This window comes from Eublepharis macularius, chromosome 18, assembly GCF_028583425.1.
Source record: "Eublepharis macularius isolate TG4126 chromosome 18, MPM_Emac_v1.0, whole genome shotgun sequence".
Taxonomy (NCBI): Eukaryota; Metazoa; Chordata; class Lepidosauria; order Squamata; family Eublepharidae; genus Eublepharis; species Eublepharis macularius.
This window is the reverse complement of record NC_072807.1, coordinates 14,457,921-14,472,807: the sequence shown is the minus strand read 5'-3', so window position 1 is coordinate 14,472,807 and position 14,887 is coordinate 14,457,921. Positions and strand designations below refer to the sequence as shown.

The window sequence follows — 14,887 nt, the reverse complement described above, 5'->3', positions numbered from 1 at the left end:
TCTGGGAGAGCAGTTTTATACAGACAATACCAACAGTTGCTGTTAAACTCAAATGTCCCCGAGCTGACAAAAATCTCTAAAAAGGAGCAGGGCTCCTTGGCCAAGGAACCATAGTTATCCTTCTGTTGGGTTTTAACACTTTTGGGGGTGATGGGGAATTTTCTCCAGCAAGATTCCAAATTCCTTTTTAAAAACAGCGTAAAGAACCAAGGAGGCACCAAACTGTCCATTAAAAATTTTTTTAATGTCCAAACCCTCCCCATAGTAATTTACATATATTGCATTTGGCTGGACAGATTCCACCCTCCCCGCAATTTTCAGTCATTAAAATTAATAGCATAAATAATTATTATGCAAAAGGGAAAACTGGTCACGTTAAAACCTTTCCATCATACAAAAGTATATACACATTATACACTGTTTTTTTTTCTGTTGTTTTTTGGAAATTACACAAGTTCTGGGGGAAAAAACTTCAAGCTGGTTATGTTTTTAAAAATCTTTTCACCCTTAAAAAAAGAAAGGTAAACGTTTTCAGAATAATTATATACAGCTGAGGATTGAAGGCTTGCATTAAGGTGCTTTCGACGGTCCGTATCTGTGTTCAGTGCATAAAACATCTTGATCTTCAACTGCTTCATTTAGGAAATGGGAGAGGCAGGGAGGTGTGTGGATGTGTGTCTGGACCGAGCTTTGCAGGTCTTTGAGCTCCAGCAAGCTTAGTGTCCGATGCATCAGGTACAGGAGTAAACATTCTGCACACGTTGGATAATGCACTTCCAATCCTCTTTATAGGTCATTTGGAACGGATGTTTTTGTGTGTGGAACAAAAAATCCACCTCAAACGATTGATAAAGTTCATTGAAAGTGCATTATCCAACGTGTGTGGAATCAGCCCTAGTCTCTCACAAAGATGCTTGTTGCTGTGATTCCATGCAAAACTTCTGACAATTGACCACGTCTCTTCGTTGTCACCGTAGCCAGTCTCCCAAGCTCCATTAAATCCCTGTTATCCAAGCATCAACTCTGCAGAGACCGCAAATTATTGGAATGCTGTGCTGCTTCAGAAATGTAATTCCATTTGTCTGGATGCATGCTACAATTGGCATCTCCGCTCTTGGAAGGCAATGTGAACAGAATGTCCCAATCTGTCTCTTTCTCCTTTGAGGCCCTGGATGGTCCATAGCTATATAAAAACCCTCTGAAGATTCATTCCACGTTTGCTGCTACAGCTGCTGGGGTGGGGGGTGAGACTCTGGAGGTAAGTTTTCCTCTTCTTTTGGACGCAAAGTTTTGCCCAGTGAGGATGTAAGCGGAAAATGAGAGTTCTCAAACATGAGGAACAATTGTGTTGTAGAAAGATACAGAACTGTTTCCAGAGGTTTGACAGTCATCTAGAATTCCTGCAGTGTAATACTCATCTCTCCAATGTCTTAGGCAGAAAGAAGCAGTTCAAACCAGTTTGAAGTACCTTTAGCTGGCGGAGTCTTTCTGTGGCCACTAGCCCCTTGGGGTCAGTTTGGTTGCTTTCAAGAGAGAAGTGGGGAGTGTTTTCGATGAAAATAGAGACCTTCACCCCAATCCCAACTTGGCTGTGAGGTGTAACAGATTTCACCCGCTGGGAACTGGCAGTCTCAGTCCAAGTCTTTGGAGTTCTGGTCTTGTGCTGGGTCTCTCTTGCGGTTGGTGCTTTTGAAAAAGCCGAGCTGTAGGAACAAAACGGGGATGGGGGTGGGAGAGTCCCATGGTTATTTCAAAGATTTCCATTAATAGAGGTCAAAGGCCCATTGAGAGCGGTTGTTATTGTTTGCCAGGACTGGTACAGGGCCGTTTTAATGACTGATTTTTAAAAAAACACAAATCTGACATTGCTTGAAAAGTAGAAAGGAGCAAAAGTTCAGTAGCACCTGTAAGACTAACGAGATTTGCGGTAAGGTGTGAGCTTTCATGAGTCAGAGCTCACTTCTTCGGATACAGCTCGAATGTGAGCTGTACCCCAGTTCTGCTCTGCGAGATTCCCGGACTGTGAATCTAAGAAATTTCTGCACACATTCTAGCTGTACCTGAAAAAGTGAGCTCTGACTCACGAAAGCTCATACCCTACCACAAATGTTGTTAGTCTTATAAGTGCTACTGGACTCTTGCTCTTTTCTGCTGCTATGGACAGACTAACACGGCTACCCATCTTGATCTATTGTCTTAAAAGGTACATTTTGTTGTTTGATTTATTGTGATCCGCAGGGCTTTTTTTCTGGGAAAAGGGGAGGTGGAACTCAGTGATGGAACTCAGACCACACAATGATGTCACTTTGGGTCAACTGGAACAAGGGGGGAGTTTTTTAAAGTTTAAATTGCCCTTGGCGAAAGTGGTCACATGGCTGGTGGCCCCACCCCCTGATCTCCAGACAGAGGGGAGTTTAGATTGCCCTCCACGCCAAGCAGCGCAGGGCAATCTAAACTCCCCTCTGTTTGGAGATCAGGGGGCGGGGCCACAAACCATGTGACCATTTTCAAGAGGTGCCGGATCTAGCTATGAGTGTCTCATGGCTCAGTCTCTACAACCAGAGAGTTGGGGAAAGCTTTTTTATCACACGCCATATAGCAACCTATTGTTCAGCGCTTTGTTTCCAGATCATCCCAGCCTCTGCTTGAGGCCCTCCAGTGAGAAAGAGCCCACAAGTGGCTCCATGGTCAAGTCATAACTTATGGACAGAAAGTTTGTCCTCATGTTCAGCCAAAATCTCCCCTCCTGTAACTTAAACCATAGCTGTAACTTATTTTACCTAATCTTGCCTGGTGGAGCAGCAGAGAACAAGTAATTGTCTTTTCTTCTCTTAAACTGTGGTACTCAGAACTGGCCACAGATGAGGTCTGGCTAGCATAAAGGAGAGGGGGACACTTCTCGTAACTTGGATTCTTTTATTGGTTGTATATTATCGTGACTTCAGTTAACACAGCCTCAAATCACATTCACCCTTCGTGCAGCTGCAGCACAATGGCGGCTTCTGTTCCTCTCGTAAGCAACTACAATCTTGACGTCCTTTTCACAGATACCACTGTCGAGGTAAGTATCCCCCACTGTTTATCTGTGTATTGCTTTGGCTTAAATGCAGAACTTGGCATTGCTGTCTGATGAATTTCATTTTGTTTTAGCCCACCTTTCCAGCCTATCAAGATCACTTTGGATTTTGTTTCTGTCTTAAGATTTTAGCTATCCTGACCAGAGTTCATCAGCTGTATCCGAGTAAGGAGTCCCTCCCCTTCTTTATCCAAGTCACTGATAAAAACACTTAAGGGTACCTGGCCCAGGGGAGGGCCCTGCGGCCCCCCACTTGAGACCGACCTCCAGGCTAATGACGTTCTATCGGTGAGCAGACAAGAGTACAGTTTGGTAGCCAGCTGTCGAACCACCTAATACAGCTGCCATCTAGTTTGCATTTCACTAACTTGCTGACCAAAACTTCATTCTGCTCAGTTCAAATAAGAGGACCATAAACCAGCTATCGCCCTGACCAGGATAGCCCAGTTGAGCCTGATCTCATCAGATCTAAGAAGCTAAACAGGGTCAGCCTTGGTTAGTAATTGGATGGGAGTAGGGGTCATTTCATAGAAAAAGAGCTGGAAGAACTCATTAGCGTATGCCATGCCCCTTGTCATCACCAGAAGTGTGTCATTAGCATAACTGATTTGCATATGCCACACCCCCTGACATCACCCATCCTGGCTGTTTTTAACCCAATCGTGGCCATTCAGGACTGAAATTGGGCCCAAAATGGCAAAAAGGGGCTGGTAATGGCAGAAAAGGGGCCCAAAACGGTCAGGATCGGGCCACTGCTGAGTTGGAGAGTGATCCATCACCCGTCAGATGCCCGATCTGGACCGTTTCGGCCCGGATTGGGGCCGAAACGGGCCCAAAATGGCTGAGTCAGGTGGGCGGGGCCACCTGTCGTGACCTCTTTGGGGAACTGCCGGAACTGCGTTCTGGCGCGTTCCCCTTCAAAATGACTCCTGGATAGGAGATCTCCAATGAAGACCAGGGTTGTGGAGGCAGGCAACAGCAAACCACCTCTGTTAGTCTCTTACTATGAAAACACTCTGCGGGGGTGGGGGGTGAGGAGATAAGTCAGCTATGACTTGAGGGCACTCTCGACCACCACCAAACCAGCTATCAAGTTTAAAAACCTGAATGTTGCTAAACGACTCCCGTTCTTTCCCTCAGGGCAGTCGTGGTGGGGGGTTATTATGCAGTGTGTAATGATTGGCCAAGACACGTTTCAAAAGTCTCCACAGGATTTGTAAAGCTTTATTGGAAGAGTCTAGTATCATCAGAATCTTACGATGGCTGTCTTATGATAGTCATTGTCAGAAATAAAGTGCCACCAAAGCATAGATACATCCATCCATCCCAGGCTAGTATTTCTCCCCCTGCTGGGAACTATCTGTACAAGGATGGATAAAGCCTCCAAGGCCACACAGACTCCTTTCCCACCACTAGTGAATACAGTCAGTTCACGGGAGAAGCTGCAAGACATAAGCATAACACGGGAACCTCCCTGCTCCCTCTTCCTGCCTGGGTATGGTAGATGCCTGCATCTCGACACAGTGGCCCTGCCCCTGCTCAGTATAGCAAACTGGCCGCTGTTACCTTCCACAGGGCTAGCACAAGGAGCGCCAGCAGCAAGAGACCGCCAAGCGTACTCCCAATGATAATCCAAATGGGGATGTGAGACTCCTCTATCTTGGAGATTTCAAACGTAATCTGCAAGAGAAATAAAGCAGGGCATCAGCAGTGAACTCTTCCAATGGAAAAACTCTTCTCCAAGACACAACAGCAAGAGTCCAGTCGCACCTAGAAGACTAACAACATTTGTGGTAGGGTATGAGCTTTCGTGAGTCACAGCTCACTTCTTCAGATGCCAGATATCTGGGCAGAAGTGAGCTGTGACTCAGGAAAGCTCATACCCTACCACAAATGTTGTTAGTCTTCTTGGTGCTACTGGACTCTTGGTATCTGAAGAAGAGTGCTGTGTCTCACGAAAGCTCATACCCTACTACAAATGTTGTTAGTCTTATAGGTGCTACTGGACTCTTCTTTTTCCTACTGCTGCAGACAGACTAGCAAGGCTATCCATCTCGATCTTCTCCAGGATTAAGAGATTTTGAGTGATTCCGCACACGTTGGATAATGCACTTCCAATCTTCCTTATAGATCAAGATATAGATATAGATATATAGATATATAGACCGTTTGTGCGGAACAAAAAATACACCTCAAACGATTGATAAAGTGCATTATCCAATGTGTGCAGAATCAGCCGGGAGTTCTAGCAGGATATGGATTCATGCTTGACTCTTCTACAGCGTGTGTAAGACATACATGCTCTCCTGGCAGTTGTTGGCTGCCACCACTAGAGGGCACCAATACTCCACTCTTCGTGGTGTTTGACGACTTCCTAGAAGAGCATGTCTGTCACGGAACTCTACAAGGCACCACCTTTCTCTTTGTGGGGGGTTTGTGCATTGTGTGCGTGCGCGCTCATGCATGCATATGCACACATATATGAATTTAACAATTTTTTTCCTGTTCTTCCAGAACAAGTCTGCCCCAAAACCACTCTGGTCCCCATCACTTATTTATTCATGTTGATAATTTATATTCTTCCTTTCTGTAAAAGTGTATTTTGAAGATGCTGGAGGTAGAAACCTACTTGGCAGCTATACTCTAGCCTGTCAAGTTATTTATTGTAACTGGCTGAAATAGGCACAGCTTCTGTTCTTGTCATCTGTGCGGATGGGAACATGCTTAGGGCAGGGCAGTTGATGGAGCCTTCGGCTGCCTTGAACGAAAGTCACAGAATGGAAGAGCAGGCACATTTGGGCTGCCACTGGCTGATACTGGAGAAGGCCTGGGCAGCTACAAGGACTTTTCAGAAGAAGGTTTGGAAAGGGGAATGGTCCTGAGTCTTGGAAGGGAAGATGACACAATAGGTATGTAGGAAAGGCAGAGATTTTTGTGGCAGATTTAAGTTACATGTGCTAGTTTGGATTGCCAGAGCCAGCTCTGTATTTCCCTTGCAGGTCATGCAAAATACCAGGTCCCAAGAGTTTCCAAAGTCTTAAAGAGCACAGCTAGCCAGTGGTTTTGAAAGTCCTGAAGAAAGCCAGAAATGACGTCCTGCTCCCCAGGTGCCAATTGAATGGCCAGGTTCCTAGAGACAGTTGGCGAGCAGCTGGGAAAAACTGGCTGTGCAAGCAATATGGTGTTCAGCTGTATGGGGAGTTCTGCATGGCACATCCCACCCACGAGGCTCTGGCCAGATGTAGCTTGGCTTCAGCACAGGGACTGCCTCATACACCTTCTGCCTTTACCCTTCCAGCATCTCCTACGGCCTAGCTGTGGAGCTCGGGGTCAAGCCAACAAGCCCCTTTCACCGGGAAGCTCCTTGAGCAGTTGAATGCAATAGAATTGTTCTTGTGGGTCCAAATGCCACTTGGCTGATATTCTCCGTTCTCACAGTGCCGTCCCACAGCAAAAGAGCTGGCCTGAGCAATCCTAAGCAAGGATAAATGGACATTTTGTCTATTGGGCTGTATCACGTGACTTCTAAGCCCTATGGATTTTCTTCTGCTAAATAGAGAGAGAGCGGGAGAGACTTCCTTTGGGAAAGAATGACATTTTTGGATGGAGATGGAGAAATCGTTCTTGAAGGAAATCTTTCTCTGATGATTAAAAATTTGGCACGGGATCCCTCCCACTTCATTTTGTTTGCTGTTGGGAAGAGTGGGATGAAAATAAAGGCCCCTCCCTGTTCAAGCTAGCACATCAGCAGCAGTGTGTTGTGGGGAGGGGGGGAGAGGGGGGGGCTTTCCTCATGCACTGTGGAACTTCTAGCCAGCCTGCCAAGCAGCACCGGCCCCTTCCCACAGCCTGGGCAGACGCATCTTGCTGCTGTGCAACAAGCTATTTCCTTCTAAGATTCTGCCAGCCTGGCTCCTTCCAAGGGCTGCAATGGAGGGTGCCAAGGCTTGGGGTTTTTTTGCCTGGAGACACGAGGAGGGTGTGGCCAGAAGATTGGCCAAAGGGCAAGCAGTTGCAGCTGTGGCTGTCAAGACATATTGGCCGAGTCCTGCAAGCTAAGCTGGGGTGTGTGTGTGGATTGGGTGGAGTTGGGTCGTCCAGCCCATTTTTTTCTGGCTCATTGCATGTTGCTCGGTGGAGGGGAAGGGGGACAGATTTTTTTAATTGCAAAGGCATGCAACAATGATTGTGTATAACCAGGGCTTTTTTTCTGGGAAAAGAGGTGGTGGAACAAAGTGGGTTGCCAGCACAGGGGGCAACTCTTGGCGGGAGGTGGTGCCCCTGGTACCACATGTGCGCGTGCAGAGTGCACACATGCTCCCAGGGCCAATGATGTCACTTTGGGTCAGCTGGAACAAGTTTTTTTTTAAAAAGTTTAAATCGCCCTAGGCGAAAATGGTCACATGGCTGGTGGCCCCGCCCCCTGATCTCCAGAGCAGTGCAGAGGGCGATCTAAACTCCCTTCTGTCTGGAGATCAGGGGGCGGGGCCACCAGCCATGTGATCATTTTCAAGAGGTTCCGGAACTCCATTCCACCGCGTTCCAGCTGAAAAAAAGCCCTGTGTATAACTCTCTCTCATTTTAAAAAATCAGGACAGGGCAGTTTCACGCACAAGAGAGCATGGATATCGGGGCATTACAGACTGCTTCATGCAACGTCCAGTAGCCCCTGACTAGTCCAGGCTAGACAGGCAATTTCTGCAATTGTGTATGCAGTCAGAAAAATCTCCGCCGATCAGATCTCACCCCATATGGTGTGAGAACACAGAAAACATTGGAATGCTGCGGTTTGTTGTCGAAAATGCATGGATTCTCTGAAACAACGGAGTGAATGAACCATGTCCTTTCCAGAGGAAAGAGCTACAGGGACATTGACTTGACATACCACATCACACCCACTCTCCCCCTGCCCAGATCCTCACTATATCAGACTTGGTTCAGGTTGCCAACTGCCTGGAGAAAAAAAAGTCCTGTCCCCTGTGCAAGCACCGATGGGGGGGACGTCACATCATGACATTTTCCTGGCAGACTTTTTATGGGGTGGTTTGCCATTGCCTTCCCCAGTCATCTACACTTTACTGCCAGGAAACTGGGTACTCATTTTACCAACCTTGGAAGGATGGAAGGCTGAGTCAACCTTGAGCCGGCCACCTGAACTTGGCTTCTGCCAGGATTGAACTCAGGTCGTGAGCAGAATTTGGGCTTAATGGGCTATTCCTTATCAGGAAATGGTATTTAGCTTCCTGCTATGAAAACTTTCACCACCTCATTTCCACACATTAAGTCCCTGTTAAAGGGACAGGACATCTGCCCTCCCCAGGTTCTTGGCAACCCTAGCTTGCTCAGCTCAGCCCTGTCATCTTAGGACCACCAGGAATAAAAAAAATATGAGTGGCAAACCTGCTCCAACTCCTACCTGCCTGCTGGGTTCCTCTTCTCTGAAGACAAAGGCGCTGCGGAATCCCCGCTGCAAGGCTGCGCGGATCATGAATCTCAGGGACTTGAACTTCAGCTGCAGAGGACAAGAGAGAGCAATTTACAATGTGGTGGAAGAGAGTAGTGGGACAGACACCCAGCACATTCCCTTAGGTGAAAAACCTCAGCAGTGTGGTTTATCCTTTTCCCAGTTACTCCATGGAACATGGGAGGTGTGCACAACCAAAATTAATTTGGGCAGGGAAGCCAACATTGCCTCGATACCCCTTGTACTGGAGCATCCATATCTTGTTTGCCTTAACTTCAAAATTAGTTTTAAAATGCGCCACTGTCTAACATGATAGGTTGACCAGGGATGAATGACAGGGGTGGGAGGTGCCTCTTGTTGCCCTCCCACATCACTTTATTAATTGGGCATAGAACCAGGGCTTTTTTTCTGGGAAAAGAGGTGGTGGGACTCAGTGGTGGAACTCAGGACCGCACAATGACGCCACTTTGGGTCAGCTGGAATAAGGGGGGAGTTTTTTAAAGTTTAAAATGCCCTGGGCAAAAATGGTCACATGGCTAGTGGCACCGCCCCCTGATCTCCAGACAGAGGGGAGTTTAGATTGCCCTCTGCACCACTCGGTGGCATGTAGATTGCCCTCTGCACCACTCGGTGGTGTGGAGGGCAATCTAAACTCTCCTCTGTCTGAAGGTCAGGGGGTGGGGCCACTGGCCATGTGACCATTTTTAAGAGGTGCCAGAACTCCGTTCCACCACGTTCCAACTGAAAAAAAGCCCTGCATAGAATCATCATCTGAAAAGACACAATGGGCCATCAGTTGTTGACCCAAGGCAGAACTATCCGTTCTGTCTCTTCCCGTTCAGTCCCCTTTGTCTTGAAGGCTGCTGAAGGGAGAACAATCTTGTCTCATAAACAAAAGCCTCTTAATAATAGCAGAAGGCTGGAGAGAGTTTGGCAAAAGGTGTGTCCAGGTCAGGCCTGCCCCCTGGTCAGAGCAAGTGGCATTCCTTGAGAAGGCAGTTTTAGCTGCCCCCCTTTGCTACAGGGCTGAGAAGAGCCGGAATATATCCTTGCCCCTGCCCCACACCTTGGAAATAATGCCCAGCAATACTGTGAGGCCTGTAGCCTCAGCTGGCTTGATTCTTGTTGTTATATTGGTGGCTGTTACTCATTCCAACACTACTTTAGGTGGCACCTTAAAGATTTGTTGGTTACATTTATTAATAAAGACTAACAACAGTTATTATGTTATAAAGACTAACAACATTTATTATTATTATTTATTAAGTTGTCCCTGGACTTCTGTTTTATTTTGCTATGATAGAGTAACATGGCTACCTCTCTGGAGTTAATTGCAGCAGACCACAGGCCAACTGTGAGTCTCTCTATATGAAACATCTGACAGATGAAGAACGTGTCTTGGGAAATGCAATGGTATCTGGGAAGGGTAGTTTAAAAAGACAGAGCTGGTGGCTGGGCAAAGGCTTTGCTTTACACTGGAGCTGCGTGAAGGGGCTGTGAAACACCAGAAGAGAAACTTCAGCCCGTTATAACCTCTCCAGGTCCAAGCCCAGCTCTGGAAGGCAGCTCCAGCCCATTTCCATTCCTCACTGCCCTCTGGTTGCAATCCCACAGTTTTAGGTGAAATTGACAGAGGAGGTGAAAATGAAATTAACAAACCCTCTGAGAAGCGATCTCTGCCTGCTCTGTCTTTTTAAACTGTGCTTCCCAGCTAACATTGAAATTGACAGAGCCTTCCGGGAGGTGAAGACAAAATTAACAAACCCTCTGAGGAGTGATCTCGATCTCCGCCAGCTCTTTCTTTTAAAACTATGCTTCCTGGCTAACACTGCGTCTCCCTACACTTGACGAACACGTGCCAAGATGTTTCATATAGAGAGACTCTGTAAGTTGCCTTCATATCGGTCCTTTCCACTGGTAGTGCCACTTTCCCCATCCATTCTATTTTAAACCAGCCAAGTGGTGAAATTGTTGTTCCTCTTAGTGTGAAAGGAGATGCAGCTGTTCTGGGCTTGGCCCAATGTATCCACAAGTTGTCATAATTAAGCAATTTGGGTTAGGGCACTAAGAAGATGAAAAAAGGCCACGTTTCACAGCTAAGTACAAGGTCTGGGATGGGTTTTGGCTGGGAATGGGCGGGGGGAAATGAGCAGCTGAACAAATTGGCAGGGAAGGAGAAAGTCGGGCCCAGGCGGCAAGGACTCGGCAATGCCGAGTGTAGCAATCTCCTGGATGCTAAAGGAAGACGCCCAGTTTGCAGACCCGCCCGTACAGCTCGGAGTGACTTCATCCACAGATGTCCATGCAAGCGGAAACGGACTTCTTCGCCGGCAGCCAGTTTCACCGGGCAGTCTATCAAGATCACATCAGAATTACTGTGGTTCTGAAAAGCAGAGAGGAGAGTCTTGTGGGTGGGGCACAGTGAGCAATCTGGATGCCCCTCTCCTGTATGAGGGAACCCCCTAAGGACTGAGGGAAAGACTGAACTAGCTAGGCGAAGGTTGCCAACGTCCAGGTGGGGCGTGAAGAGCTCCTGGAATGAAAACTGATCTTCGGGCAACAGAGATCAGTTTCCCTGGGGGAAATGGCGGCTTTGAAGGATGGACTCGGTGGCATTGTACCCTGCTTAGCTCTCTCCCCTCCTCAAATCCTGCCTTCCTCAGATTCTACCCCTGAAATGGCTAGAAATTTCCCAACATGAACCCTAAGCTACGTGCATGGAGACCACTGGAAAGTCACTGGCTGTTATTGTGCACTTTGGCTTCCTACCAACCACAACTGAGGTCAGGTCGGAGAAGAATAATAATAAAGATGGTGATAACAACAACAACAACATTCAATGTATACACTGCCCTTCACGACATCTTAACACCCACACAGAGCAGTTTACAAAGTGTGTTATTTTCACTCCAACAACAATCGCCCTGTGAAGTGGGTAGGGCTGAGAGAGCTCTGAGAGAGCTGTGACTAACCCAAGGTCACTCAGCTGGCTTCAAGCGGAGAAGTGAGGAATCAAACCCGGCTGTCCAGATTAGAGTCCTGCCGTTCTTAACCACTACACCATACTGGCAATGGGAAGGTCAGGCCCAGGAAACCATAACAGAGTCTTCTGGTCGCTCTCTGACCAGTAAGCTAGTCTGGCCCTGGGTTGCCAAGAGGCCTGAAGAAAAAATGCCCTGCCCTTTTAATAGAGGTTTAACTTATAGACACTGGACAGCTGAAGTTTTCTTATGACATGAAGATAAATAGCATCAAATAACAGCAAGAGTGCAGCAGTGTCTTAAAGACGTACAAGATCACATGAATTGGCCCATAACCACTCTGCTTCCGGCACTGGGGAAACCATAGGGTAGCAAGTTTTTGCTGTCCTAGAAAGGAAGCATTGCGCAGATAGTGTCCTGTGACTGGGGAATGCCCTGAGGTTCTGTTGTACACTTCCCAAGTTTATCATCAGCGCTGGACCCCTTGACCAAGTCATCATCCAAAACAGTCACTCCAATTTAGCCCCCTCCTTTGCCAGCTATGGGGAAGGTGGTGGACTCTGCCTACCAGCTGAGGATGGCGGCCCAAATCTTCATCAGAAGGTGTCCTTCGATAATCTGTGTTGTTGCCCCCAATGGTGCAGATTGTGGTTTCCTGTAATAGAGACGGAAACAATTCGTTGGGAACGGGAGAGTCAATGAAATGAAAAGAACAAACCTGCTATCTCAGAGTCTCTCTGCACGAGACCTCTTACACAAAGATGCTCAAGTGTAAGAGATGCAACCGTAGTTTAAAAAGACGGAGCTGGCGAAGATCGCTCCTCAGAGGGTTTGTTAATTTGATCTTCGCCTCCCCTAAGGCTGTCAATTTCACCTCCCTTTTGAAAAGGCGAAGATGAAATTAACAATCCCTCTGAGGAGCAATCTCTGCCGGCTCTGTCTTTTTAAACTACATTTCCTGGCTAACATTGCGTCTCCCTACATTTGAGCGTCCTCGTGGAAGAGGTCTTGTGTAGAGAGACTCTTATTTGGGATCTTGCGAAAAAGCCGGGCACCTTTCTGTGGAGCATAACTTCAATGATATCCCTCAAGAGACCTTGGACCAGTCGCACACTCAACCTATCAGGGTTGTTGTGAGGATAAAATGGAGGGGAGTACAAGCTGGGGATAAATGAAATAAATGAAGTCCTGACACTGCAAGACTGAAGGTCGGAAGGCAAGGTCAGCCCTGAACTTCCATTAAAAGGCAGCCAGTGAAACATGTTCTGTGACTTTATAGGCACTCAGGTTCCAGCAGCTGCCCTCTAGCTAGGAAGGAACATTTCTTTGTGTCTTGCAAACCATCGTTAAATGCTAGTGGGAGGCTGGATTTCTTCCACTGCCTCTTGCCGTCTTTCACTTCGCCACCTAACGGCGTGCGGAAGGGAAAGGAGGCCCTGGGGCACCTTTGAGAGCCAAACGGTTGGCTAATTAAGTCCACAGAAGCAAAAAGATGATCATTAACAGGAATGGAGGGTGACAGGGACTTTGCAGGTGATAGGAAACCAAGAGATTATCCAGCATCTGGGAAGGAGAATGTCTGTGCCAGGCAAAGGTGCTATTTTGGGGCACGTGCCAGGAAAAGCACTAAAGCCAGGTTCTTAAACTTGCGTTTTCTAAGGTTATGATCTTCACAGCCTGGTATGGTCAGAGACACTTTTTGCTTCACTGGGTTTTCCCCTCATGCCTTTTAGAAGTAATCAGGAACTTAGGTGTGCATTTACTTTAAAACGGGTAGCCTGCTTTGCTGACTTGTTCCCTACCATCTTCTGGACCCACAGGCATCCCAGTTACAAGAGATGTGCAGTTGCTACAGAGAACCATTCACACGTGACAAAGTCCATGCGTCCCCCACACGGACTTTACAGAGACAAGTTCTGGGAGTTTGGTGTAGTGGACAGAATCTCAGAGATCCAGATTTGAATCCTCACTCTTCTATGGAAGCAAGCCGGGTGACTTTGGGTCAGTCACACGCTTTCAGCCTAGCCTACCTTACAGGGTTGCTTTTGGTGTGGAAGCCAGTTTGGTGTAGTGGTTAAGAGCGCGGGACTTTGACCAGGAGAACCGGGTTTGATTCCCCACTCCTCCACTTGAAGCCAGCTGCGTGACCTTGGATCAGTCACAGCTTCTTGGAGCTCTCTCAGCCCCACCCACCTCACAGGGTGTTTTGTTGTGGGGATAATAATGACATACTTTGTAAACCATTCTGAGTGGGTGTTAAGTCATCCTGAAGGGCGGTATATAAATCAAATGTAATTATTTTTATTACTTTGTAAACCGCTCTGAGTGGGTGTTAAGTCGCCCTGAAGGGCGGTATATAAAGCACCTTGGGCCCCCACTGGGGGAGAAAGGAGGGGTATAAATGAAATGGTGGTGGAGAGTGCCCTCATGTCAGAGTTGACTTATGGAGACCCCTGGTGGGGTTTTCATGGCAAGAGACTCACAGAGGTGGTTTGCCATTGAATGCCTCTGCAACCCTGGTCTTCATTGGAGGCCTCCCATCCAATTACTAACCAAGGTGGACCCTGCTTAGCTTCTGAGATCTGACCAGATCAGGCTCACCGGGGCTATCCAGGTCAGGACATAAATGAAGTAAATAAATAAATAAATTAAATAAACCAACTTTAAAATTCGACTGCTGGAGAAACTTACATGTACTGATTGCTGCATGTAAATTTCTTTAATGGGGCAAATGGCACAGTCCCAGGGCCATTTCAGGACCGGAAAAATGTGCAACAGTCAGGGCTTTTTTTCAGCTGGAACGCGGTGGAACGGAGTTCTGGCACCTCTTGAAAATGGTCACATGGCCGGTGGCCCCGCCCCCTGATCTCCAGACAGAGGGGAGTTTAGATTGCCCTCCACACCGCTCCAGCACGCGGAGGGCAATCTAAACTCCCCTCTGTCTGGAGATCAGGGGGCGGGGCCACCAGCCATGTGACCATTTTCGCCGAGGGCAATTTAAACTTTAAAAAACTCCCCCCTTGTTCCAGCTGACCCAAAGTGACGTCATTGTGCAGTCCTGAGTTCCACCACCTCTTTTCCCAGAAAAAGGCCCTGGCAACAGAGAAGGCTTAAGTACCTTCTCCCCATGTGTCATGGTCCTGATCGGAACTGGGTCCATGTGCACCTAGGATCCGAGCATGGAAATGCAGGTGCCTGTCTGACCTAAGCATCTCGTAGTGTCCAAGGGCTTTGTATCATGTGCCCCAGGCTTAAAGTGTAACAGCCCTGCATCTTTCCCTGGTAACTCTTAGTAAAAGGCATGCGCCATGACACTATGGTGCCTCAGCCTAGCCTGGGCTGCCCTTGGCTTGCAGGGGCCAAGGA

At 47.6% G+C, this 14,887-nt stretch overlaps 1 protein-coding gene across 1 annotated transcript in view; it reads right to left on the bottom strand.

The window, feature by feature from the left end:
* Nucleotides 1-245: 245 nt before the first annotated feature.
* The window catches only part of ITGA11 (integrin subunit alpha 11), a 133,022-nt gene continuing 118,380 nt past the window's right edge, over nucleotides 246-14,887 (bottom strand). The window contains exons 26-30 of the mRNA XM_055002535.1: nucleotides 12,090-12,176; nucleotides 10,813-10,923; nucleotides 8,493-8,588; nucleotides 4,643-4,756; nucleotides 246-1,703 (exon numbers count right to left, since the gene is read on the bottom strand). Coding sequence (XP_054858510.1) covers nucleotides 1,632-1,703; nucleotides 4,643-4,756; nucleotides 8,493-8,588; nucleotides 10,813-10,923; nucleotides 12,090-12,176 — 480 coding nt within the window. The 3' untranslated portion in view covers nucleotides 246-1,631. The remainder of the gene's footprint in view (nucleotides 1,704-4,642; nucleotides 4,757-8,492; nucleotides 8,589-10,812; nucleotides 10,924-12,089; nucleotides 12,177-14,887) is intronic.